Genomic DNA, 26,900 nt, shown 5'->3' on the forward strand with positions numbered 1-26,900 from the left:
AACGCCATGCTCTACCAACTGAGCCACAGAAGGACCCAGTTGGACCCACATAACGCATCAATATTAGACACCAGTGCAATTCAATACCGAACGCATATATTATTTTCATAATAACAATTACCAAGACATGACTGTAGCCAGGGGTAACGTTAGGCTACTGGTTGGCCCTACACATTCATTTAAGAGCTAACAAACTTCAAATGATGTCAATCAAAAGTTAAAAGAGTGGCTGGGCTCTGGGCATCTGTCTGACCATCATATGGCTGAAACAAAACTCTGGATCTGACCACCTGAAACGCCTGTGCTTGCTGGACCACAACCTAATTAATGACAGGCAGTCAATAAACCAGAGGTTCTTCCTGGTTATGGATATATTCTAAGGGTCACATGTAATAAAGGTTGGGGTGGGGTCTGCATTTAAGGGGATAGTTTGGGATTTTGTCAATGAAGCCCTTTATCTACTTCCCCAAGGTCAGATGAACTTTGGGATACCATTTTTATAACTGCATCCAGTATGAAGGATGCAGTTTAGTGAAAAGACTGAAAGTCTTCAGGGTGTAGGCTACTCCAATGCTTTCAGTCTTTGTGCTAAACTAGGACTAACCATAGTTAGCATTGGCTCAGGAAACTGCCCCTAACTTCCTTCATATTGGATGCAAAGACATAAAAATGGTATCAACAAGTTCACTTGGGCTCATGAGGGGTGCAGTGGTCTAAGACACTGCATCTCAGTGCAAGAGGTGTCACTGCAGTACATTGTTCAAATCCAGGCTGCATCACATCCTGCTGTGATTGGCGGAACAGTTGGCCCAGTGTCGTCCGGGTTTGGCCAGGGTAGGCCATCATTGCAAATAAGAATTTGTTCTTAACTGACTTGCGTAGTTAAATGAAGGTTACACTTTTAACATTTAAAAAAAATCTGACTTGAAAAGTAGGCTGGATAAAGGGTTTCATTGCCAAATCATGAACTATCCCTTTAAGGGGTCTTCACGCTTCACTTAACCCAAATAAATTAATTGAGTGATTAATTTGAACACTTGGCCTCTAATGGCCCATTCACCCATCCTAGGTGAGAACGTCCTCTTGCACAAAATGTCCACAACGATGAAAATGGTTGTCTGATTTCTCTCATAATTAAGTGAGTTTTCGTTGAAGAAGTCTGTTGCATTCGGGACAGTGTGACTGAATGATCAATTGGATAGGCTATTCAATAGGCTATCGTTTCAGCTATACTGTAAATTTACATTTTGCAAAGATATTCATGTAGCCTAATGTTTGTTAATCTACCCTAGTTTTCTTCGTTAAAATCCACAATGTCTAAGAGCCCATGAGGAGCATCGGGTGAGAAGCGGCTGTTTAGGCAAGTGGAGATGAATGGTCTCCCTTTATCAAATGAAGGGGGGTTAAAAAAACGTTAATCGCCTGTAATCCTGTTAATATACCAGTCTCTCACTTTTCTTCGGCAATACACAAGAGACAAAGCTAAAAAGTATCCATAGCTAATCCCAGTGACATATCCCAATTTCATCCAAAAAACGAAAAATATTCAATCTAGGCATAATGTAGCTGTAAACTAGGCTATTGCATAACATTCGCATTGATGGAAAGAGGCTATTGTCCTGAAATGGACTGCAATTTTATGTTTGGATTTTTCTCTTTCAATTTGGAATATACTTTTTAGGATAATCTAGGAACGTGCCTTTAACTCGTTTTTTATTTCATTAATTCAGAGGGTCGTTTCGGTGAAGAAGCGTCATTGCGCGCTGGGTACGCAAGACTCCTGCTTCTCCGCAAGTGTTGACTTTTCCTCAGGTGAAGATATGTTTTAAACACAGGGGGAGGAGGGACGCTTTTGTTCTGCAGAAAAGGGGGCTTGTTCCTCGCAGATCGCCCTTCCATTTTAACCAGGGGTGTGAGTGCGAACAAGGGGTTGACATTGGAGCCTGCGATGGGAGTAGAGGAGGGGAGACGGGAGTCGCCAGTCCTGCACTACCGAACACTGAAGCAACATCACCCGCTTTGAACGCACGGGACGCGCACGTTATCCACCACGCAAAAGCCAGATATAAACTCTCTACAACAGGATACACTGGATGATAGCGATTGAGGATTCTCTGAAGGAATTACAAAGAGATAGCAATCTGCAGCAAATTAACTGTCATCTTCATTGGTTTCGGATGACCTTGCATTTGTATCCTTATTATTAGAACACTCATCCAGCGCTTTCTTTGCCAAAACTTGAATGCACCTCTCTTCTAAGTAAGTGCACTTAAACGTTGCTAATCGAGAGGGCCGCCTGACAGATAGACAGTTATTATCAATAATCATTAATCATTATTATCAATTATCATTGTCACAGTTTCACATTTTACTGGCAAGGTTGTCGATCAGTTGTAAGCACCAGCCTTGCCAAAACAGGCTATGGACATTTATTTGACATGAAATGTACCCACATTTTTACAAAACAATAATAGGCTTAACCACTTCTTCCACCATCTTTGGTCGTTTTGGATTTTAATGAAGTTTTTGAAGAGCGACGACTTAATCAATTGCAACCGACACCAGTGTTTCACACAGCTTACCTTTACCAAATAACCTCGATTTTGGAACACTGCAAGCCCTGTGGTCTGTATTTATCGAAGGAACAATCAACACAATCAACATGCGACGCCTCCCTTCCCGGTTGAGTTATCTGTGAGTATTTCCTGCGAGTCTCAATTATGTTGATTAATGTGCCCTAATGTATTATAACTCATTAATTAAGCTCTTTTTCAGGTTCCTACACTTCTTCGCATTCTGTTACTATGCTCAGGTATGTTCATATGCATGCTTTGAAATAGCCCAAATATTTTGTATATCAGCAGGCTTTGTGAAAATAATATAGCATTCTTGATTATGATTTTAAATATCTCACGCGTTTTCGGTAAATTTGCAAATAATTTACAAACTGTTCAGTCTATCAGTGGATTATTGGTTACAACTGTAAATCTCCTTGAACAACAAGTGATTAGTTTACGCATCTTGAAAATTCGTATAACTAATCTACATCAAATGTCACTGTTAAAACATATGGTTAGGTTTCTGGGGTGAAAGCACGGTGTAATAATGGCGAGCAGTGAGGGAGAGAGAGACGAGAGCTCATATAATTTGTGATATAACGACACATCAGATGGGTCCCACCGCGCAAAGGGCAGCGGGCGCGCTGCATGCCGCCAGCGTCACATTTTGGCACGACGTATGTTGAGAACATACTGCCCTCGCGCAGGATGCGTGGGCACAGAATGGGCATCGCGCGGGGAAAGGCGAGTCTGTGAAAAATGTCGTGGGGTTCAAATATAAAGGCCAAAGTTAATTCCTTCGTTGTCCTCCTTGGAACAGAATGAGTGCGTATGGCTAAGTGTCAAATATGGAAGCTTTTAACATAGGCATTAATATGTCCATTTGCTCCGTTTAATATGAGGGAAATAATGAGCATTTATTATGTAGGCTATAGCCTGTTTGATATTTTTGACATGTTTTTTAACGTCTACCTCCACTCACTTTTACGCACAAGCTGTTGCAGATTGCGCGCCCTTTTTCATTTCTAGGTTTTCATGCTTTTAATTATGCATGCATAATTGAAGGAATGTAAGGCCTTTGTATCGGCGGTATATTCACGTGGTCTATTGCATGTTGCATGTGTTATTATAGCCAATCATGCCAAGTAGGTCTAAAGAAAATGGGAAACATCCCTCCAAATTTGCTTCTGTTGGGTTTAGAGCTAAATAATGATGTTATTATTGCTTAATACATACGCTACTGTAATTACATTGAAGCAATTTTTGCAAATACTGATTGTGATGACATTTAATTTCTGACAGGTAACCAATCAGTCCTCGCCTAATTTCACGCAGCATGTAAGCGAGCAGAGCAAGGTGACAGACCGTGTGAGCCGCAGGTTAATTCGGACCTATCAACTTTACAGCCGAACCAGCGGGAAGCATGTGCAGGTTCTGCCCAACAAGAAGATCAACGCCATGGCAGAAGATGGAGACATACACGGTAAGCCCAATATCCAAACTTCATGGATTTGTTTCAAGTTCCTAATTTTTGTCGGTTTTAACTTGCAGAAATCCATTGCTAATATTTCTGAATCTCTAAACTAACCTACTAAAATAAACTTGTGTCTACAACAGGCTTAGGCTATGCCTATATAGTCACAGGGCCTCAAGGCCCATTTTGGCATAACAAACTATCTCATGTGCAAGAGGTTAGTAGCCAAATGCTTACTGTGAATTCTACAGAAATTGTTTTTCTCTCGTCGTTTTTGACAGTAAATAACCCGGCTACTGTATCAGCTGGTATTGCTAAGAAGAGGCCGCAGACCGTCAAAAAAATTGTCAAATGGATTGAAGATTGTGCTGTCGGTGCTTAATAGATCTCCAGAGATACTCATGTCTGGAAGAGCCATTAGAAATAATCATCGTTCAACCTCCTGAACATTTCCTGCATAGCTCTCCTGCTCTCTCTTTCCTCTGACCAGCTTCAGAACCAAAATAGGGCCCAGCCCGCCTGCATTTTATCTATTATCTTTGCATATTCACAAATTAACTATTTTTATATTAGTGGATTTTATATTTTAAAATTAAGTCCATTTTTTTGGCGATTTTTCATTTGGGCTATTCCCATTGCCATTAAATAGTGTTAGATTTAAACATAATTTGGCAGCAAACTGGACCTTTGACTCTGTGTGTATGCTGCTGTAGGTTCTGTCTAATGTGGTGTGTATTCATACTTGTGTGTGTGTTTGTGGTTTGCACCAGAGGGTGTGGAGGTGCTCGGGTCACCTATGCCAGTGCCACCTGTACCACGGTAGCAGGTTGTACTTGTGGGTCTAAAGCTGTGGCTTGCATGAGACGTTTATTGCTTAGCCCCACACCAACCATCCAACCATAACCATAACTCAATGACCACGTGGGTGTGCATGGATCAGGGAGTGGTTAGAATCTCTAGTAAGGGACATACACGTGGCTAACATTTTGAAACAACGTTGTGCCTATCTGTTGAATTTTGCCGTGTTTAACAAGAACAGGGGTTGAGCAGTAAAATGATCAGATGCACCAAGGGTTATTCATTTCTCCAAATGTTGGTCCAGGAATGTGTGCCATCATCGTGTAGGTAGGGGGATGGGAAACCCGGACAAGTAGGGGCTGCCTTGGCCGACGCTAATGGGGACCCTGATAAAATACTCAATCATAACTCTTAGTAAGCCTTTGAAAAGTTGATTCATAATGGCTAGGTAGACATTGTGTGCCTCCGTGGAAGGCAACAACAAAATAGATGAACATATTTTAGTTTGGAAAATAAGGATATCGGTGTTTTCAATGATAGAAGCAGTTGTGAGACTAACAGTATCTATGAACACACATTAAGATAAGCCATTTAACACACTTCTATTTATGTCCATCTGTCTCCAAGCGAGATCTATGATCTATGACAGAGATGAATGTGGTGCTTATGTGTGACGTGAGTACAGATTTAGAGAGAAAAAAGTTGATAGTCCTTCCAGGATGGCCTCTTTAGTTTTCAAAGAATTGAGGTACACATGTTTTTATGATTGTGCAAGATTTTAAGCTTGCATAAATCCTCAGGAATGGTCCCCACAGGTTTTGTGTGTGTGTGTGTGTGTGTGATATAGAATTTTCTCTTGTAAAAATATAAACTGAATCAGCTTAACCGTGTCTTTAAGCAACATCCTATTACTAACAGTGCATTAGTCCTGGTTGATAATAAAACCCCTTTGTTTCCTCAGCCAAACTTGTCGTAGAGACGGACACGTTTGGAAGTCGCGTGCGGATTAAAGGAGCAGAGACAGGATTCTACATCTGCATGAACAAGAAGGGAAAGCTGATCGGGAAGGTAAAGAGAAAAAAATCCTTTGAGCACTGCACTGTGGGTAATGATCTATGGTAATGCCAGAATGCTGCCCTTTTCCATTGGCTCTGTTTTCAAGCTTCTTAAGCTGTGGTTCCAAGGTTTGATTATATTGTAGTTCTGTTTGGGCTTTCTAAGACTTGTGGTTTTGTATGGCGACTCGGCAGCAGTTCTCACCATAGTTCAGTGTGGCTGTGGTTCTGTTTGGTGGTTCCCTACAGCTGTAGCTCCAGGACTGTCCACCTCTGGTATGTTCTGCATGGGAGAAGGTTAGAGTCATTGTATGCTGTTGGAAGTCACCTCCTCTGTGTAGCGTGTTGTGGGTTCGAGGGTGTCTCTGCTCCTCTCTTGCTGTGCTGGCTAATAAACAGGGCTGCCATCTCCGCCCCCCTACAGAACCCTGCCAGGTGTACCATCTGCCCTGAGCTGCCTCTCTCTGCCATACCGGCCCAGCAACAGCCTGTGTGTGTGTTTGAACGACTGTATGTGTATATTTGTGTATGTTTCACTTGCTTTCTGGCTGCATGGGATGCTAGATTTATTTTTAACAGCCCATTTTGTTCAGCTAGGTTGTTGAGCAGGTTTAGCTACATTAGTGTTGCCGGTGTGTGACGTGTCACAGACCAGTGGAGGTTGGGCTGGAGGGATTGTGGGAGGACGCAGGGCCTAGCTACTGCTCATAGTACAAGAGGACAAACCCCCCTTCACCCTCAATGTAGAATACTAGATCAACAGAAACAACATCTACCCCGTCGTACCATTTCTCAAAATGTAGAGATAGAATAAATGCAAGACAACCATGTGTTTGATTGTACTAAAGGGAGACTAGAGTTGTTTATTTCAGGATCTATTGATTGATATTCAAGTCGATGAGCCCTTTGTGGTTCGATTCAGCCACAAACGAGACAGTGCAGCGCTAAATAGAAGGAAATCCACAAATGAAGCTGATAAAGAACTTGAACTCCTCAGGTATTTCTGCTATGATGGCATGTCTTAGGCTGCTAACTCTTGAGTGGTCCTCATGAATGCATCTCTGTGTTTACTGAGGAGGGAGACTCCTTGCTTACTGTCATCCCCTCTCTGATCTGAGCCTGTAATGACTGTAGCATATGCTTCATGCGTGTGGAGAGCGCTGCGTGCACACGTGTTTGTGTGTGTGTGCGCAGGGACATACTGTTCGGGGTAGCCTTCTTACATCTGATATTTCCTATCTGTAAGTCTTCATAGAAAGCTCCTTCAGACGCTCCGACTGACCTGGTGTGTGTGTGTGTGTGTTTGTCTTTCAAAGAAAAATGGGCAAGGCCGCGACTGCATCTTCTCAGAGATTGTCCTGGAGAATAACTACACGGCGCTGAGGAACGCACGCTTCGAGGGTTGGTACATGGCTTTCACCAGACGTGGACGCCCCCGGAAAGGCTCGCAAACACGGCAGCATCAACGCGAGGTCCATTTTATGAAACGACTGCCTCGGGGATCCAATCCCACTCACCCGGCCCAGCACAAGGCCTTTGACTTCGTCCACTACCCCTTCAGCCCCAGGACTAAACGCACACGCTACTCATCCGAAGGCTGAGGGGGGCAGAGAGGGTGATACAGAGGATAAAAAACAATGACTGAAGCAAGAATTAACTCCTTTCCAAAACCTCTAGAGACATTTGTTTTGTACTGAGCGTTACTATACCTAACATGTAGTTTTTTTTTTTTTTTTTCAAAAAGTAAATTTTTTAAAAGAAAAAACCCATAACAAATATATTTTTGTACCTGATACTTTTAGTACTGATGTGTTGTTTTTAGATGCACATAACTCATCATCGAACATTTGGGGTGCTGACATTTTAGTAAAGCGTGGACTTTGTATTGTCTCTCTGTATTTTGGGTTGTGTTTTTGCTTTTGTTTGACTGTTCGGAGTCGTTTGGACTCACACCTGCTGCTCCAAGAGACTTGAAGGGCCCTGATCGACCGCACTGCCAGAAAATGCTGCGTTCAGAGACACACACACACACACACACACACACACACACACACACACAGCATCGATGCTGCATTCAGGAGCGCCATGTTGAGTAACGTTGTGTTCAGTATCACACACAGCCACAACACCTCTGTTGAACGCTGTGGTGTGACCTTGCTACTTTGGGAATTCTATAGAGACAAACGCTGTTAAAGCTAACAGTGCTTTAGGTACACACAATGGAAAATGTGGCAGCTATATTGATAATCACAGGTTTCCTGCAATGGTTCTAACTGTAAATTAGAGGTGTAAAAATGCATTGATATGCCGGAAACCCCCTTTGTTTTTGTTACCCTGTCTGTTTTTATACGTATATAAATCTATTTTTATTTTAAGGATGTGTACAAATAATTTTAACAATGGATTATTTATTTAAAATGTGTAATAAATGTACATTAGAATACTGATATTAAACTCTTGTTTGTGATGTGGTTGTTTTGCACACTTTGAACAGTAGGGTTGTGTGGGTAAAATCACTGGAAAAGCCAGAAAAAAAGCCATATTGCAACCTATGTCTTGTGATAATTGCGTTGTTCGCTCTATAACCTGTTAGTTCATATGTCTTGCCACCGTGATTGAAACCTGTATGCCTAAGGCTGAGACAATAAGTAGACACAGTGGCAGAATTTATTCAACCATACATTTGATTCATCACAAAACTGGAGAGCAACCTCTGTCTGGTGAAGTCCACAAAGCATATAGCATGTAACAAACAGTTACATGACCCACAGCATGGTGAAGTAAGTTAATGTTTCCTACATTTTTGAACTACTAAACAACTATTGCTTCAGAACCACTGAGAGTTACTGCGAGTCGCACAGAATACCGGAGCTGCCTCCACTATTCCAGCACCATTTACATTTCAACATCATCAAATCACCAAAGCTTAGTCTACTACAGTGACAACTAAAAGATACCAAAAAAAAAAATGTTGTCCAATGATTTAGATATTTTTTTTGTGGAATGTGTGCATTCGCACAAGTAGAAAAGACATATTGACTCATCCTACGTGTAGACAAACGCCAATGCCATCCTCCTCTCTTTCATGTTGACCAAATGGTCACTCTGTCATACAGTGCACACTTTTATTTTTTGTCGTCCTAGGCTACCTGTCTAAAATGCTTACCTCCTTTCATGGGCAACGTTAGCTAGTTAACATTAGCCTTCTACATCTAGCTACATATTGAACTTCCATCCTCTCAGTCCAGGGGCACAATGTATGAATTTATGGTTGGATCAGAATCGCCATTATAATCATTAGCCAGTACAGAGAATTAAGTCCAAATCCCTATCTCTATCCATGGCTAATTTAGGAAAGGGTCCATTTTAACTAGCTAGCTAGCCACCGGAGGACAACAACACATTGAGATGCAACAATTCAAGTAGTTTCTGTCAGTTACGTATTTCTGTCAATGCGATGTGCTAGGAGTGAAGCCAAATCCAAACTGGCGTCCCTTGACACTTTTTTTAGGACCATTCACAGATGAGATCTCAGTTTCGCACAACGCTGATTGGCTATTATTTTATACTTTTTTTATCAAGGGAGGCCAAATGCTTGCTGGCTTCCCTTGCATTCTACGGGCAGCAACAATGTCATACTCTTTTTGACCAGACACCATCAGATAGATGGCCTAGACAAACAGAGACAGAGGGGCACTGTTTCGCTCGCTCAGATACATTCAGCTGAAGGAAAATGATGAAACAGAGAGATGAAAGATAAATCATTTGATATGTTTTTTGGGGGTTTCCCTTGGCATCATGAATACACGCCTCTGCTTGGGAAGTGGGAGTATCGTTCAGACACACACTGGAGATGGCTTCAGTCGCTCCATTCATGCGCGCAAGCGCACAGGCACACACACACACACACACACACACACACACACACACACACACACACAGGGCACTTGGATCACATCAGCATTCTAATGATATATAACACAGAAGGTCATCCCTTCCCAGCCTTCAAATCCTTTATGCATACATCATGTCGTTTCCATGAGTTGATCTTAGAAATGTGAACTGTAAAGTGGGAAATGTTTTCGTCCTCTAACCTTGCACTCAAAAAAAATATATCTGTAAAGTTTGATAGAGAGTTAGGTATAGATTTCCTCCTGCTCTGCCCTGTTTGGAATGCAACTCTTAGCCCCCTAGAAGGCCGAACAGCAGTCTATAGCAAGCAGTGTGAGACTACAGCAGGTCATTGATGTTGGAGCCCTTTAGCAGATAGCAGTGTGTTGGTCTTCTACTGGTTGGTCCTCCAGAGACGATAGCAATGTGTTTGTTTAATTAAGGCTTTTGGTTTCTCCAGGTTCAGTAACTGTCTCAGTGTCTCCTCGTATGCAGACGACTGTTTTTCTTTCATCTCACTCCTTTAACACCCCAGGTCTTAATCTGATTGGACAGCCCTGGTGTGTGTGTGTGTTTATAATCTGATTGGACAGCTCCGATGTGTGTTTGTTTGTTTGCTGACAGTGTCCTCATGGGTGGAGAGCTGTGCTGAGTGAGGGAGGTTGGGTTCTGACAACTCCTTCGCCACAGGGATTCAGTTCCTTCCAACAAGTTGTCTTCAGACCCCTTCTGCTGCCCTTGCTCCCGCGTATCAGACTAAGCCGAAGTCTCTTGCTACAGAAGGCTCTCTTGATGCAGCTCTGCATGGCAGAGCAAGACCTGGTGATGCATCTCTGGAAAAGATAAAAACAGAACGAAGGACGGCCAAGCGCAGTAGGCAGCTGTTCCATCTGCCGAGCGGTGTAGAATCGGAGGGAAATGAACACAAGACGATGTCCGTTATTCTGGTCAGAGGCACTCGCTTGCACTTGGCCACCCATCGTTCTGGTGTGTGTTCAGAGTAACGCCTTCTGGTTGAGCTCTGTATGGCAGAGCGAGGCCTGGTCTAATGTTGGAATGCTTGAGCATTGGCTAAAATACAGTAGAATAGAATACAGTATATACATATGAGATGAGTAAAGCAGTATGTAAACATTATTTGTACATTATTAAAGTGACTAGTGTTCAATTATTAAATTGGCCAGTGATTCCAAGTCTATGTATGTAGGGCAGCAGCCTCTAAGGTGCAGGGTTGCGTAATCGGGTGAAAGCTGGCTCGTGATGGCTATTTAACAGTCTGATGGCCTTGAGATAGAAGCTGTATTTGGTCCTTGGTCCTTGCTTTGTTGCACCTGTACTGACCTTGAATTCTGGCTGATAGTGGGGTGAACAGGCCGTGGCTCGAGTGGTTGACGTCCTTAATTATCTTTTTGGACTTCCTGTGACATCGGTTGCTGTAGGTGTCCTGGAGGGCAGGTAGTTTGCCCCCAGTGATGCGTTGGGAAGACCACACCACCCTCTGGAGAGCCCTGTGCATCTGTAAAAGTTTGTGAAGGTTTTAGGGGCCACCTCCTGAGGTGGAAGATGCACTGTTGCGCCTTCTTCACCACACTGCCTTTGTGGGTGGACCATTTTACATCGACAGTGATGTATGCAGAGGAACTTGAAGCTTTCCACCTTCTCTACTGCGGTCCCGTCAATGTGGATAGGGGTGTGCTCCCTCTGCTGTTGTTTTGTTGATGTTGAGTGAGATGTTATTTTCCTGGCACCACTCTTCCAGGGCCCTCAACTCCTCCCTGTAGGCTGTCTCTTTATTGCTGGTAATCAGGTCTACTACTGGACGATTGAGTTGGAGGCGTGCGTGGCCACACAGTCATGGGTGAACAGGGAGTACAGGAGGGGGCAGAGCACGCACCCTTGTGGGGCCCCTGTGTTGAGAAGGTGTTGTTTCCTACCTTCACCACCTGGGGGCGGCCTGTCAGGAAGTCCAGAGCCCAGTTGCACAGGGCGGGGTTCAGACCCAGGGCCCCGAGCTCAATGATGAGTGTACTATGGTGTTGAATGCTGAGCTATAGTCAATGAACAGCATTCTTAATTAGGTATTCCTCTTGTCCAGATGGGATAGGGAAGTGTGATGTGAGAAGGCGATTGTATCATCAGTGGATCTTTTGGGGTGGTAAGGAAATTGAAGTGGGTCTAGGGTGTCAGGTAAAGTAGAGGTGACATGATCCTTAACTAGCCTCTCAAAGCACTTCATGATGACAGAAGTGAGTGCTACAGGGCGATGGTCATTTGGATAGGTTACGTTTGATTTTTGGGGTACAGAATCAATGGTGGACATCTTAAAGCAAGTAGGGACAGCAGACTGGGATAGGGAGCGATTGAATACGTCCATAAACACTCCAGCCAGCTGGAGGCTAACCGGAATAGATCCCAGTCCGTGTGATCAAAACAATCTTGAAGCATGGATTCCGATTGGTCAGACCAGCATTGAATAGACCTTAGCACGGGTACTTCCTGTTTGAGTTTCTGCCTATATGGAGGGAGAAGCAAAATGGAGTTGTGATCAGATTTGCTGAAGGGAGGGCCTTGTAGGCATTTCGAAAAGTTGAGTGGTCCAATGTGGTCCAATGTTTTCCCAAAGCGAGTACTACAGTCAATGTGTTGGTAAAACTTCGGTAGCGTTTTCCTCAAATTAGCTTTGTTTAAATCCCCAGCTACAATAAATGTGGCCTCAGGATCTGTAGTTTCCAGTTTGTATAAAGTCCAATGTAGATCTTTTTCAGGGCATCCTGGTATCTGCTTGAGGGGGAATATACATGGCTGTGACTATAACCCAAGACGATTCTCTTGGGAGGTAATACGGTCGACATTTGATTGTGAGGTATTCTAGGTCTGGTGAACAAAAGGACTTGAGTTTCTGTATGTTATCACAATCACACCATGAGTAGTTACAGTTGAAGTCGGAAGTTTACATACACTTAGGTTGGAGTCATTAAAACTTTTTTTTCAACCACTTTACAAATTTCTTGTTAACAAACTATAGTTTTGGCAAGCCGGTTAGGACATCTGCTTTGTGCATGACACGTGATTTTTCCAACAATTGTTTACGGACAGATTATTTCACTTATAATTCACTATCACAATTCCAGTGGGTCAGAAGTTTACATGCACTAAGTTGACTGTGCCTTTAAACAGCTTGGAAAATTCCTGAAAATGATGTCATGGCTTTAGAAGCTTCTGATAGGCTAATTGACATCATTTGAGTCAATTGGAGGTGTACCTGTGGATGTATTTAAAGGCCTACCGTCAAACTCAGCGCCTCTTTGCTTGACACCATGAGGAACTCAAAAGAAATCAGCCAAGACCTCCCCCAATAAATTGTAGACCTCCACAAGTCTGTGTCATCCTTGGGAGCAATTTCCAAATGCCTGAAGGTACCACGTTCATCTGTACAAACAATAGTACGCAAGTATAAACACCATGGGACCACGTAGCGTCATACCGCTCAGGAAGGAGACGCGTTCTATCTCCTAGAGATTAACGTACTTTGGTGCGAAAAGTGCAAATCAATCCTAGAATGGACAATTACCACAAGCATACTTCCAAAGTTGTGGCAAAATGGCTTAAGGACAAGAAAGTCAAGGTATTGGAGTGGCCATCACAAAGCCCTGACCTCAATCCCGTAGAGAATTTTTGGGCAGAACTGAAAAAGGGTGTGCGAGCAAGGAGGCCTACAAACCTGACTCAGTTACACTAGCACTGTCAAGAGGAATTGGCCAAAATTCACCCAGTCTATTGTGGGAAGCTTGTTTAAGGCTACCCAAAACGTTTGATACAAGGGAAACAATTTAAAGGCAAAGCTACCAAATACTAATTGAGTGTATGTAAACTTCTGACTGTAACGGCGTTCGTCTGTTGAAGGAGAAGCGGACCAAAATGCAGCGTGTGTAACGGCGTTCTTCGTTTGTAGAAAGAGAGTAGGACCGAAATGCAGCGTGGTGGTTACTCATGATCTTTTAATGAAGGATCGCGATACATGAAATAACTATTACAAAATACAAAACAACAAACGGAACGTGAAATCTAATTACAGCCTATCTGGTGAAACTACACAGAGACAGGAACAATCACCCACGAAATACACAGTGACACCCCGGCTACCTAAATACGGTTCCCAATCAGAGACAACGAGAATCACCTGACTCTGATTGAGAACCGCCTCAGGCAGCCAAGCCTATACAACACCCCTACTCAGCCGCAATCCCAAATACTACAAACCCCATTACGAAAATACAATAACCCCATGTCACACCCTGGCCTGAACAAATAATTAAAGAAAACACAAAATACTAAGACCAAGGCGTGACAGCGTGGTGGTTACTCATGTTCTTTAATGAAGAATAGCGATACATGAAATAACTATAAATATTTCAAAACAACAAACGGAACGTGAAAACCTATACAGCCTGTCTGGTGAATAACTAACACAGAGACAGGAACAATCACCCACAAAATACACAGTGAAACCCAGGCTACGTAAATATGGTTCCCAATCAGAGACTACGAGAATCACCTGACTCTGATTGAGAACCGCCTCAGGCAGTCAAGCCTAATCTAGACAACCCTACTCGGCCACAATCCCAATGCCTACAAACCCCCAATACGAAGCACAACAAAATAAACCCATGTCACACCCTAGCCTGACCAAATATATAACGAAAACACAAAATACTAAGACCAAGGCGTGACAGAACCCCCCAAGGTGCAGACTCCCTTCCGCACACCTAAACCCATAGGGGAGGATCCGGGTGGGCGTCTGTCCACGGCTCCGGCTCGGGTCGTGGACCCCACTCCAACCAAGTCTTAGTCCCCCTGTAACGAGTCCTTTGATTGGCGACCCTCGCCGCCGACATTGGCCTAATAACCCTCACCAAGGACCCCACTGGACTGAGGGGCAGCTCGGAACTGAGGTGGAAGCTCTGGACTGAGGGGAAGCTCGGGACTGAGGGGAAGCTCGGGACTGAGGGGAAGCCCAGGACTGAGGGGAAGCCCAGTACTGAGGGGAAGGCGGGACTGAGGGGAATCCCGGGACTGAGAGGAAGCCCAGTACTGAGAGGAAGTCCAGTACTGAGAGGAAGCTCAGGCAGGTAGTTGGCTCCGGCAGATCCTGGCTGGCTGGCGGATCTGGAAGAGTCTGGTTGACTGGCAGATCTGGAAGAATCTGGTTGACTGGCAGATCTGGAAGAATCTGGTTGACTGGCAGATCTGGAAGAATCTGGTTGACTGGCAGATCTGGAAGAATCTGGTTGACTGGCAGATCTGGAAGAATCTGGTTGACTGGCAGATCTGGAAGATCATGGCTGACTGGCGGATCTAGCTGCTCTGGCTGCTCCATGCAGACTGGCAGCTCTGGCTGCTCCATGCAGACTGGCAGCTTTGGCTGCTCCATGCAGACTGGCAGCTCTATGCAGACTGGCAGCTCTGGCTCCTCCATGCAAACTGGCAGCTCTGGCTGCTCCATGCAGACTGGCAGCTTTGGCTGCTCCATGCAGACTGGCAGCTCTATGCAGACTGGCAGCTCTGGCTGCTCCATGCAAACTGGCAGCTCTGGCTGCTCCATGCAGACTGGCCGCTCTGGCTGCTCCATGCAGACTGGCAGCTCTGGCTGCTCCATGCAAACTGGCAGCTCTGGCTGCTCCATGCAAACTAGCAGCTCTGGCTGCGCTGAACAGGCAGGAGGCTCCGGCAGCGCTGTAGAGGAGGAAGGCTCTGGAAGCGCTGAACAGGTGGGAGACTCCGGCAGCGCAGGAGAAGAGAAAAGCGCTGGCTGTGCTAAACAGGCGGGAGACTCCGGCAGCGCTAAACAGGTGGGAGACTCCGACATCACTGGAGAGGAGAAAGGCTCTGGCTGCCCTGAACAGGCGAGGCACACTGAAGGCCTGGTGCGTGGTGCTGGAACTGGTGGTACTGGATCGAGGACACGCACAGGAAGCCTGGTGCGGGGAGCTGCCACCGGAGGACTGGTGTGTGGAGGTGGCTCTGGATAGACCGGACCATGCAGGCGCACTGGAGCTCTTGAGCACCGAGCCTGCCCAACCTTACCTGGCTCGATGCCCACTCTAGCCCGGCCAATAAGAAGAGCTGGTATGTACCGCACCGGGCTATGCACCCGCACTGGAGACTCCATAGCATAACACGGTGCCTGCCCGGTCTCTCCAGCTCCCCGGTAAGCACAGGGAGTTTGCGCAGGTCTCCTACCTGGCATAGCTATACTCCCTGTGAGCCCCCTCCCAATAAATTTTTGGGGCTGACTCTCAGGCTTCCATCCGCGTCGTCGTGCTGTCTCTTCATACCAGCGCCTCTCCGCTTTTGCCGCCTCCAGTTCTTCTTTGGGGCGTCGATGTTCACCAGGCTGTGCCCATGGTCCTTTTCCGTCCAATATCTCCTCCCAAGTCCAGAAGTCCTTTGATCGCTGCTCCTCACGATTAACAGAGGGAGTTGTCTCAGGTCTGTCTCCTGACTCTGCCACACTCTCCCTGAGCCCCCCCCAATACATTTTTGGGGCTGACTTTCGGGTTTATTTCTGAGCCGCCGTGCCTTTCTCTTCGACTCCATTCTCCTATAGCCCTCTTCGCACTGCTCCAGCGAATCCCAGGCGGGCTCCGGCACTCTCTCTAGGTCGACCGCCCACCTGTCTATTTCCTCCCAAGTCGTATACTCTATACTCCTGCTGTCCATAACGTCCTCCCATGTCCATTCCTCCTTTCGCTGCTCCTGCTGTCGCTGCCTGTTACCGCGCTGCTTGGTCCGGGTGTGGTGGGTGATTCTGTAACGGCGTTCGTCTGTTGAAGGAGAAGCGGACCAAAATGCAGCGTGGTGGTTACTCATGTTCTTTAATGAAGAATAGCGATACATGAAATAACTATAAATATTACAAAACAACAAACGGAACGTGAAAACCTATACAGCCTGTCTGGTGAATAACTAACACAGAGACAGGAACAATCACCCACAAAATACACAGTGAAACCAAGGCTACCTAAATATGGTTCCCAGTCAGAGACAACGAGAATCACCTGACTCTGATTGAGAACCGCCTCAGGCAGCCAAGCCTAATCTAGACAACCCTACTCGGCCGCAATCCCAATGCCTACAAAACCCCTATACAAAACACAACAAAATAAACCCATGTCACACCCTGGCCTGACCAAATATATAACGAAAACACAAAATACTAAGTTACCGTGAAACAAAGTATGTTACGATCCCTGATGTTTCTCTGGAAGGAGATCCTCGCCCTGAGCTCGTCTACTTTATTATCCAGAGACTGAACATTAGTGAGTAATATACTCGAAGCAGTGGATGGTGTGCACGCCTCCTGAGTCAGACTAGAAGTCCACTCCGAATTCCTCTTCTCCACCGGGCGGTGGAGCAGCCTCTGGAATAACTAACAAAGGATCCAATTCAGGAAAGTCGTATTCCTGGTCGTAATGCTGGTGAGTTACCACCGCTCTGATATCCAAAAGTTATTTCCGGGCTGTACGTAATAACACAAAAAACATTCTGGGCTAATAATGTAAGACATAACACACAAAAAAACGAAATACTACAAAGTTACTTAGGAGCTAGAAGCAGAACTGCCATATCTGTTGGCGCTATAATCAGGCTTCCCAGCTCATACTTCATTGTAGATTCAAAACAGATCCCTGTAGATGAATTGAAACACATTATCGTATCTAATACTGTATCTAACCTTACATCTTAACTGTTTTAAGTCAGTGCTAAGGTGTTGAAATGCTCTTCCACCCTTGAGGACTGAGTTAAAATGTCTATTCACAATACTTGACAGTAATCTGATTGAGTCCTTCCATGACGGATTAACAGGGTTTCTGTCCCCCTGGGCTCTCTGCAGTGACTCTCTTGTCTGCCCACGGACTCTCTAGTCTGTCCACACCTTCTATGACAGTAAAGCCCCAATGGACCCAGGGAAGGAGTAGGTTGTGGGAAAAGTCACACCTTCTGTGTAGCCTGCGATGCCATGCAAATGCAGAGCAATTCTGCTCCAGAAGAAGGGGGTAAAATTGCTTTCATCCGTTTTATTGAGCAGATAAACAAACAGAGCTACCCTCTTAATTTGCTTTGGGAGCAATTTAGCCCCTGCTTCCCCCCTCGTAGGCTAGCAGGGGTGAGCAGGGAGCGCGACCCTGCTGTCTTAACCAGCACTGCCGCAGACTGACACACACTGCCTTGGTTAAACAGACTTTAATGAATGATCAGATACCACAAGCTTTCCTTCATTATCTTACCTTGATCTGGAGATACATACTGTGAGGCCTATGGGGGGTTTAAGTGTCCTGGGTCTCAGGTGTGTCCTTACATTAGGATGCAGTTTGGGGTTGTTCATATAGCTTTATTTCCATGGCATGTTTACCATCTATTTTTCTCAATATAGAAAATATAACAAAAACACAAATCAGGAAACCCACAATAAGCAGCAATCAATCAGTGAGTCTGAGTTTTCTGTGTTTGACACTGTCCAGAAACAGAGTACAGTTAGTTAACTCCCCTTCTCCTCATTGCATTTCATTCTTAGAGCCTAGAAGACTAGTTGCATTGATTTTCATTCCAAGTGACAGAGATTCCCTTAAATCCATGTCCTTATTCTTCCTGCAATGTTACGGAAGAACCAGCAGCCAAACCAAGCTGGATAATTGAAATGCAAACACTGATCAAAGTGGAGTGCCAACTCGACAGTTTCATTGTTTATATACAGGCCGTACAGGAGACCTGTTTACTTTTCCAATTGGAGCTGTAAACTTTTGTTTGTCCAAGACTGATTGTCAGAATGATCTGAACAATTACCAGCTAAATGTGTTTGCCAGCTCAGGGAGAGTCCCCCCTCTCTGCCCTAAAAAGATCAAAAGGGAAGACCCCCCTGGCCCCCCCGGCGCACCCCTCCGCTCCCCAGCTCCCTCCTCCCAACCTCTTCATTTCCTTTTAGCCATGTCAGTTCAGCTGGAAACCCGACCATAAATGATTTTTTAGACGTCCCAGTGTTTGGGACATGGCCTTTCAGAGTGTGCAGCTTTCAACAGAGGACACGTCTCTAAAAAGATCTGCATATTTCAATGATGTGCTGTTATGCACAGCTGATCAAAGACTTTTGGGGCTGCCAGTTGTAACTAAAGGCTAGAGCACCCTCGTGATGTGAATGTGCACAAATTGATGCTACTGACACTAAACGGTTACGGTAAGCTTTACGTACAGTTGAATGGTCGATATTAGTCGTAATTTCACCATTGTATGACTTTTTGTGAATAGCATCTTAAATTCTGGACATAGATTGCTTAGTAAGACAGATGTATCATTATAAGAGTATATGCACACCTGATAATAAGGTACTGCAGGTGGAAAGGAGGAATATTTAGCATGCAGATAGATTTAACAGAAGTTGTTCTCTTTGGTTTATGTTCACATGATTTACAGTGTCATATAAACTTGTTCAGAGATAAGACAACCCATTTTTTAAACCATTGCTCCTTGCATTATAAAGCCTTTCCCACAGCACTCTTTTTCATGTTATTCTAGTATTTCACAGTTAGCATCATCCGAAGAACCGCAGGTGCTTTTGCTTAGAAACTGTATTAGTCAGATACATACAGAGAGTCAATGATATTGTTGTTTTATAAATCATAATGTTGTAGGATGTGGTCCCATGGTCCTATGGTCGCAGTGAGCGGTGTAGTGTGGCCTGGTCTCCTGTGTTTGACCTGGTCACCGTCCAGTTACTGTGAGGAACTTGGTCGCAGTTCGGTCACCTCTCTGTGAGCAACACAGTCACGATGCTGAATGAGATGAGGTCACTTTGGTCTAAATAGAAACCACCACCTAGGAGCTGCATTTCAGCCCATCAACACACCATGACCTCTGATCAAATGACCTATCACATACCATAACCCCTGACCATTGTGGCTGTAATAAAAAAACATGTCAGACAATGACAGCTTTGAATACCGACATGAGATGGGGGTCTGCCAATAATTACAAGAAGCTCCCCAAACAAAAAAAAACATAACAACAAAACATCAGAGAGACTGGGTCAGTCAATACGCCACGGAACAGAAGAGGCATGGAGAGATGAGAATGACTGAGGGGCCGAGGGGCATTCCACAAGCCACGGAGCATGCCTGCTGCCGGGGAACGCATGCCTGCTGCCGGGGAACTCATGCCTGCTGCCGGGGAACTCATGCCTGCTGCCGGGGAACTCAGAACGGCCAATAGACGAGGAAAGACAAGGGGAAAGCCAAAGAGGCCAATGAGCAATGAGAAGCCTGAATTCTGATTTAGTGGATAAAGCTGCTGAATCAATTAAACACTTCTCATAAATTCCCTTGTCAGAGAACAATTGGGGACATGACCACCTTCGCCGACCACACACACACACACACACACACACACACACACACACACACACACACATGCAAGAAAAAAGCATAATAAAACCAAAATGAACTTAAAAGAAGTTGTTGAAATGCTATAAGGCACTGTGGAAAAGCCGCATAGGCACGAGTGTGGAGCCAGGCCCAACCAATCAGATTGAGCAAAAATGTATATATACAGTATTCAGTGCCTTCAGAAAGCAGTTACTCCCCTTGCCTTTTCCATATTTTGATGTGTTACAGCCTGAATATAAAATGGATTAAATAGGGATGCCTTGTCTCAGGCCTACACACAATACCCCATAATGTCAAAGTGGAACGACAGTGCATTCGGAAAGTATTTAGACCCCTTGACTTTTTCCACATTTTGTTACTTAACAGCCTTATTCTAAAATGGATTTAAATAAATAAATCCTCATCAATCTACACACAATACCCCATAATGACAAAGCGAAAACAGGTTTTGTATTAAAATATATTAAAAATAAAAAACAGAAATACCTTATTTACATAAGTATTCAGACCTTTTGCTTATGAGAGTCGAAATTGAGCTCAGGTGCATCCTGTTTCTATTGATCATCCTTGAGATGTTTCTTCTTGATTGGAGTCCACCTGTGGTAAATTCAATTGATTGGACATTATTTGAAAAGGCACATGCGTGTCTATATAAGGTCTTACAGTTGACAGTGCATGTCAGAGTAAAAACCAAGCCATGTGATTGAAAGGAATTGTCCGTAGAGCTCCGAGACAGGATGGTCACTCTGACAGTTCCTCTGTGAAGATGGCAGAACCTTCCAGAAAGACAAGGATCTCTGCAGCAATCAGGCCTTTATGGTAAAGTGGCCAAACGGAAGCCACTCCTCAGCAAAATGCACTTGACAGTCCACTTGGAGTTTGCCAAAAGGCAACTAAAGGACAAGCAGACCATGAGAAACAAGATTATCTGGTCTGATGAAACCAAGATGTAACTCTTTGGCCTGATTGCCAAGCATCACGTCTGGAGAAAACCTGGCACCATCCCTATGGTGGGGATGTTTTTCAGTGGCAGGGACTGGGTGACTCGTCAGGATCGAGGGAATGATGAAAAGGGCAAAGTACAGAGAGATCCTTGATGAAAACCTGCTCCAGAGTGCTCAGGACCTCAGACTAGGGCAAAGGTTTCCCTTCTAACAGGACAGCAACCCTAAGCACACAGTCAAGATAACACAGGAATGGCTTCGGGACAAGTCTCTGACTGTCCTTGAGTGGCCCAGCCAGAGCCCAGACTTAAACCCGATAGAACATCTCTGGAGAGATCTGGAAAAACATATATACTGTATATATGGTCAACCAATGACGCCGCAGGAGATGGCTGCCATTTTACGGTTTCCTAACCAATTGTGCTATTGTGTGTTTTTTTTCCGTTAATTGTAACTTATTTTGTACGTAATGTTTCTGCCACTGTCTCTTATGACTGAAAAAGCTTCTAGATATCAGGACAGCGATTACTCACCTCGTACTGAAAGAAGGTTTTTTCTTTAAAGAGTCGGACATGAAGGATTTACTTCAGACACCCGACAAGGCCAAAATCCCAGTGATTCGCATGAGAAAGAGAAAGAGACGGAGATATCGGGGATATATAATTATTCAAAGCGGTCTATTTACCACCACAAACTGATGCTGGCACTAAGACCGCACTCAATGAGCTGTATAAAATGCAAACAGGAAAACGCTCATCCAAAGGCGGCGCTCCAAGTGGCCGGGGACTTTAATGCAGGGAAACTTGAATCCGTTGTACCTGATTTCTACCAGCATGTTAAATGTGCAACCAGAGGAAAAAAACTATAGACCAACTTTACTCCACACACAGAGAAAGCTCTCCCTTGCCCTCCATTTGGCAAATCTCCTCGCCCCTACCTGGGCTCGAACCAGGAACACATCGACAACAGCCACCCTCGAAGCATCGTTACCCATCGCTCCACAAAAGCCGCGGCCCTTGCAGAGCAAGGGGAATAACTACTCCAAGTCTCAGAGCAAGTGACGTTTGAAACGCTATTAGCGCGCACCCCGCTAACTAGCTAGCCATTCCACATCGGTTACACCAGTCTAATCTCGGGAGTTGATAGGCTTGAAGTCATAAACATAAATGCTTGAAGCATTGCGAAGAGCTGCTGGCAAACGGACGAAAGTGCTGTTTGAATGATCAAATCAAATCAAATCAAATCAAATTTTATTTGTCACATACACATCGTTAGCAGATGTTAATGCGAGTGTAGCGAAATGCTTGTGCTTCTAGTTCCGACAATGCAGTGATAACCAACAAGTAATCTAACTAACAATTCCAAAACTACTGTCTTATACACAGTGTAAGGGGATAAAGAATATGTACATAAGGATATATGAATGAGTGATGGTACAGAGCAGCATACAGTAATGGTATCGAGTACAGTATATACATATGAGATGAGTATGTAGACAAAGTAAACAAAGTGGCATAGTTAAAGTGGCTAGTGATACATGTATTACATAAGGATGCCGTCGATGATGTAGAGTACAGTATATACGTATGCATATGAGATGAATAATGTAGGGTAAGTAACATTATATAAGGTAGCATTGTTTAAAGTGGCTAGTGATATATTTACATCATTTCCCATCAATTCCCATTATTAAAGTGGCTGGAGTTGGGTCAGTGTCAATGACAGTGTGTTGGCAGCAGCCACTCAATGTTAGTGGTGGCTGTTTAACAGTCTGATGGCCTTGAGATAGAAGCTGTTTTTCAGTCTCTCGGTCCCAGCTTTGATGCACCTGTACTGACCTCGCCTTCTGGATGATAGCGGGGTGAACAGGCAGTGGTTCGGGTGGTTGATGTCCTTGATGATCTTTATGGCCTTCCTGTAACATCGGGTGGTGTAGGTGTCCTGGAGGGCAGGTAGTTTGCCCCGGTGATGCGTTGTGCAGACCTCACTACCCTCTGGAGAGCCTTACGGTTGAGGCGGAGCAGTTGCCGTACCAGGCGGTGATACAGCCCGCCAGGATGCTCTCGATTGTGCATCTGTAGAAGTTTGTGAGTGCTTTTGGTGACAAGCCGAATTTCTTCAGCCTCCTGAGGTTGAAGAGGCACTGCTGCGCCTTCTTCACGACGCTGTCAGTGTGAGTGGACCAATTCAGTTTGTCTGTGATGTGTATGCCGAGGAACTTAAAACTTGCTATCCTCTCCACTACTGTTCCATCGATGTGGATAGGGGTGTTCCCTCTGCTGTTTCCTGAAGTCCACAATCATCTCCTTAGTTTTGTTGACGTTGAGTGTGAGGTTATTTTCCTGACACCACACTCCGAGGGCCCTCACCTCCTCCCTGTAGGCCGTCTCGTCGTTGTTGGTAATCAAGCCTACCACTGTTGTGTCGTCCGCAAACTTGATGATTGAGTTGGAGGCGTGCGTGGCCACGTAGTCGTGGGTGAACAGGGAGTACAGGAGAGGGCTCAGAACGCACCCTTGTGGGGCCCCGTGTTGAGGATCAGCGGGGAGGAGATGTTGTTGCCTACCCTCACCACCTGGGGGCGGCCCGTCAGGAAGTCCAGTACCCAGTTGCACAGGGCGGGGTCGAGACCCAGGGTCTCGAGCTTGATGACGAGCTTGGAGGGTACTATGGTGTTGAATGCCGAGCTGTAGTCGATGAACAGCATTCTCACATAGGTATTCCTCTTGTCCAGGTGGGTTAGGGCAGTGTGCAGTGTGGTTGAGATTGCATCGTCTGTGGACCTATTTGGGCGGTAAGCAAATTGGAGTGGGTCTAGGGTGTCAGGTAGGGTGGAGGTGATATGGTCCTTGACTAGTCTCTCAAAGCACTTCATGATGACGGAAGTGAGTGCTACGGGGCGGTAGTCGTTTAGCTCAGTTACCTTAGCTTTCTTGGGAACAGGAACAATGGTGGCCCTCTTGAAGCATGTGGGAACAGCAGACTGGTATAGGGATTGATTGAATATGTCCGTAAACACACCGGCCAGCTGGTCTGCGCATGCTTTGAGGGCGCGGCTGGGGATGACGTCTGGGCCTGCAGCCTTGCGAGGGTTAACACGTTTAAATGTCTTACTCACCTCGGCTGCAGTGAAGGAGAGACCGCATGTTTTCGTTGCAGGCCGTGTCAGTGGCACTGTATTGTCCTCAAAGCGGGCAAAAAGTTATTTAGTCTGCCTGGGAGCAAGACATCCTGGTCCGTGACTGGGCTGGGTTTCTTCTTGTAGTCCGTGATTGACTGTAGACCCTGCCACATGCCTCTTGTGTCTGAGCCGTTGAATTGAGATTCTACTTTGTCTCTGTCCTGACGCTTAGCTTGTTTAATAGCCTTGCGGAGACACCTTGCCCTAATTAAAAGCAGTGGTTCGCGCTTTCAGTTTCACGCGAATGCTGCCATCAATCCACGGTTTCTGGTTAGGGAATGTTTTTATCGTTGCTATGGGAACGACATCTTCAACGCACGTTCTAATGAACTCGCACACCGAATCAGCGTATTCGTCAATATTTTTATCTGACGCAATACGAAACATGTCCCAGTCCACATGATGGAAGCAGTCTTGGAGTGTGGAGTCAGCTTGGTCTGACCAGCGTTGGACAGACCTCAGCGTGGGAGCCTCTTGTTTAAGTTTCTGCCTATCGGCAGGGATCAACAAAATGGAGTCGTGGTCAGCTTTTCCGAAAGGGGGGCGGGGCAGGGCCTTATATGCGTCGCGGAAGTTAGAGTAACAATGATCCAAGGTTTTACCACCCCTGGTTGCGCAATCGATATGCTGATAAAATTTAGGGAGTCTTGTTTTCAGATTAGCTTTGTTAAAATCCCCAGCTACAATGAATGCAGCCTCCGGATAAATGGTTTCCAGTTTGCAAAGAGTTAAATAAAGTTTGAATGCATGCTTATGAGCCTGCTGCTGCCTACCACCACTCAGTCAGACTGCTCTATCACATATCTATCAAATATCAAATCATAGACTTAATTATAACATAATAACACATAGAAATACGACCCATAGTTCATTAATATGGTCAAATGCGGAAAACTATCATTTCGAAAATAAAACGTTTATTCTTTCAGTGAAATACGGAACCGTTCCATATTTTATCTAACGGGTGTCATCCATAAGGCTAAATACTCCTGTTACTTTGCACAACCTTCAATGTTATGTCATAATTACGTACAATTCTGGCAAATCAGTTTGTTACAAGCCAGGCGGCCCAAACTGTTGCATATACACTGACTCTGCGTGCAATGAACGCAAGAGAAGGGACACAATTTCCCTAGTTTAATATTGCCTGCTAGCATGAATTTCTTTTAACTAAATATGCAGGTTTAAAAATATATACTTCTGTGTATTGATTTTAAGAAAGGCATTGATGTTTATGGTTAGGTACACATTGGTGCAACGACACTGCTTTTTTCGCGAATGCGCTTGTTAAATCACCCGTTCGGCAAAGTAGGCTATGATTCAATGATAAATGAACGGGCACCGCATCGATTATATGCAACGCAGGACAAGCTAGATAAACTAGTAATATCATCAACCATGTGTAGTTAACTCGTGATTATGTTAAGATTGATTGTTTTTTACAAGATACGTTTAATGCTAGCTAACAACTTACCTTGGCTCCTTGTTGCACTCGCATAACAGGTAGTCAGCCACGCAGGCTCCTCGTGGAGTGCAATGTAAATGGCCATAATCGGTGTCCAAAAATGCCAATTACCGATTGTTATGAAAACAGGAAATCGGCCCTAATTAATCATAATTAACCATTCCAATTAATCGGTCGACCTCTAGTACATACCCCAACCAGAAGCCATGGATTACAGCAACATTCGCACTGAGCTAAGTGTAGAGTGTAGAGCTGCCGCTTTCAAGGAGCGGGACTCTAACCCGGAAGCTTATAAGAAATCCTGCTATGCCCTCTGACGAACCATCAAACAGGCAAAGCGTCAATACAGGACTAAGATTGAATAGTATTACACCGGCTCCGACACGCCTCGGATGTGGTAGGGCTTGCAAACTATTACAAACTATAAAGGGAAGCACAGCCGCGAGCTGCACAGGGACACAAGCCTACCAGATGAGCTAAATTAGTTCTATGCTCGCTTCGAGGCAAGCAACACTGAAGCATGCATGAGAGCATCAGCTGTTCTGGATGACTGTGTGATCACTCTCTCTGTAGCTGATGTGAGTAAGACCTTTAAATAGGTCGATATTCACAAGGCCGCGGGCCAAACGAGGAACCAGGACGTGTACTCCGAGCATGTGCTCACCATTACTGAGTCTGTAATACCAACATGTTTCAAGCAGACCTCCATAGTCCCTGTGCCCAAGAGCACTTAGGTAACCTGCCTAAATGACTGCCGCCCCGTAGCACTCACGTCTGTAGCCATGAAGTGCTTTGAAAGGCTAGTCATGGCTCACATCAACACCATTATCCCAGAAACATAAGACCCACTCCAATTTTCATACCGCCCCAACAGATTCACAGATCATGCAATCTCTATTGCACTCCACATTGCCCTTTCCCACCTGGACAAAAGGAACACCTATTTGAGAATGCTATTAATTGACTACAGATCAGCGTTCAACAACATAGTGCCCTCAAAGCTCATCACTAAGCTAAGGACCCTGGGACTAAACACCTCCCTCTGCAACTTGATCCTGGACTTCCTGACGGGCCGCCCCCCCAGGTGGTAAGGGTAGG

At 45.0% G+C, this 26,900-nt stretch overlaps 1 protein-coding gene across 3 annotated transcripts; it reads left to right on the forward strand.

The window, feature by feature from the left end:
• The first annotated feature begins 1,888 nt into the window (after positions 1-1,888).
• On the forward strand, positions 1,889-8,339 carry fgf8a (fibroblast growth factor 8a). Of its 3 annotated transcripts, none has more exons than XM_035754156.2 (5): positions 1,889-2,694; positions 2,776-2,812; positions 3,894-4,041; positions 5,792-5,898; positions 7,202-8,339. In XM_035754156.2, the coding sequence occupies exons 1-5, from the start codon at positions 2,663-2,665 to the stop codon at positions 7,484-7,486; spliced, it is 609 nt and encodes a 202-aa protein (XP_035610049.1). In that variant the 5' UTR covers positions 1,889-2,662; the 3' UTR covers positions 7,487-8,339. The 3 variants fall into 3 exon arrangements, with proteins under 3 accessions (XP_035610049.1, XP_035610048.1, XP_035610050.1); XM_035754155.2 differs by having other exon boundaries at positions 1,891-2,694; positions 3,861-4,041; XM_035754157.2 differs by having other exon boundaries at positions 1,893-2,694; positions 3,965-4,041.
• The last annotated feature ends 18,561 nt before the right edge of the window (positions 8,340-26,900 follow it).

This window comes from Oncorhynchus keta, chromosome 36, assembly GCF_023373465.1.
Source record: "Oncorhynchus keta strain PuntledgeMale-10-30-2019 chromosome 36, Oket_V2, whole genome shotgun sequence".
NCBI lineage: Eukaryota > Metazoa > Chordata > Actinopteri > Salmoniformes > Salmonidae > Oncorhynchus > Oncorhynchus keta.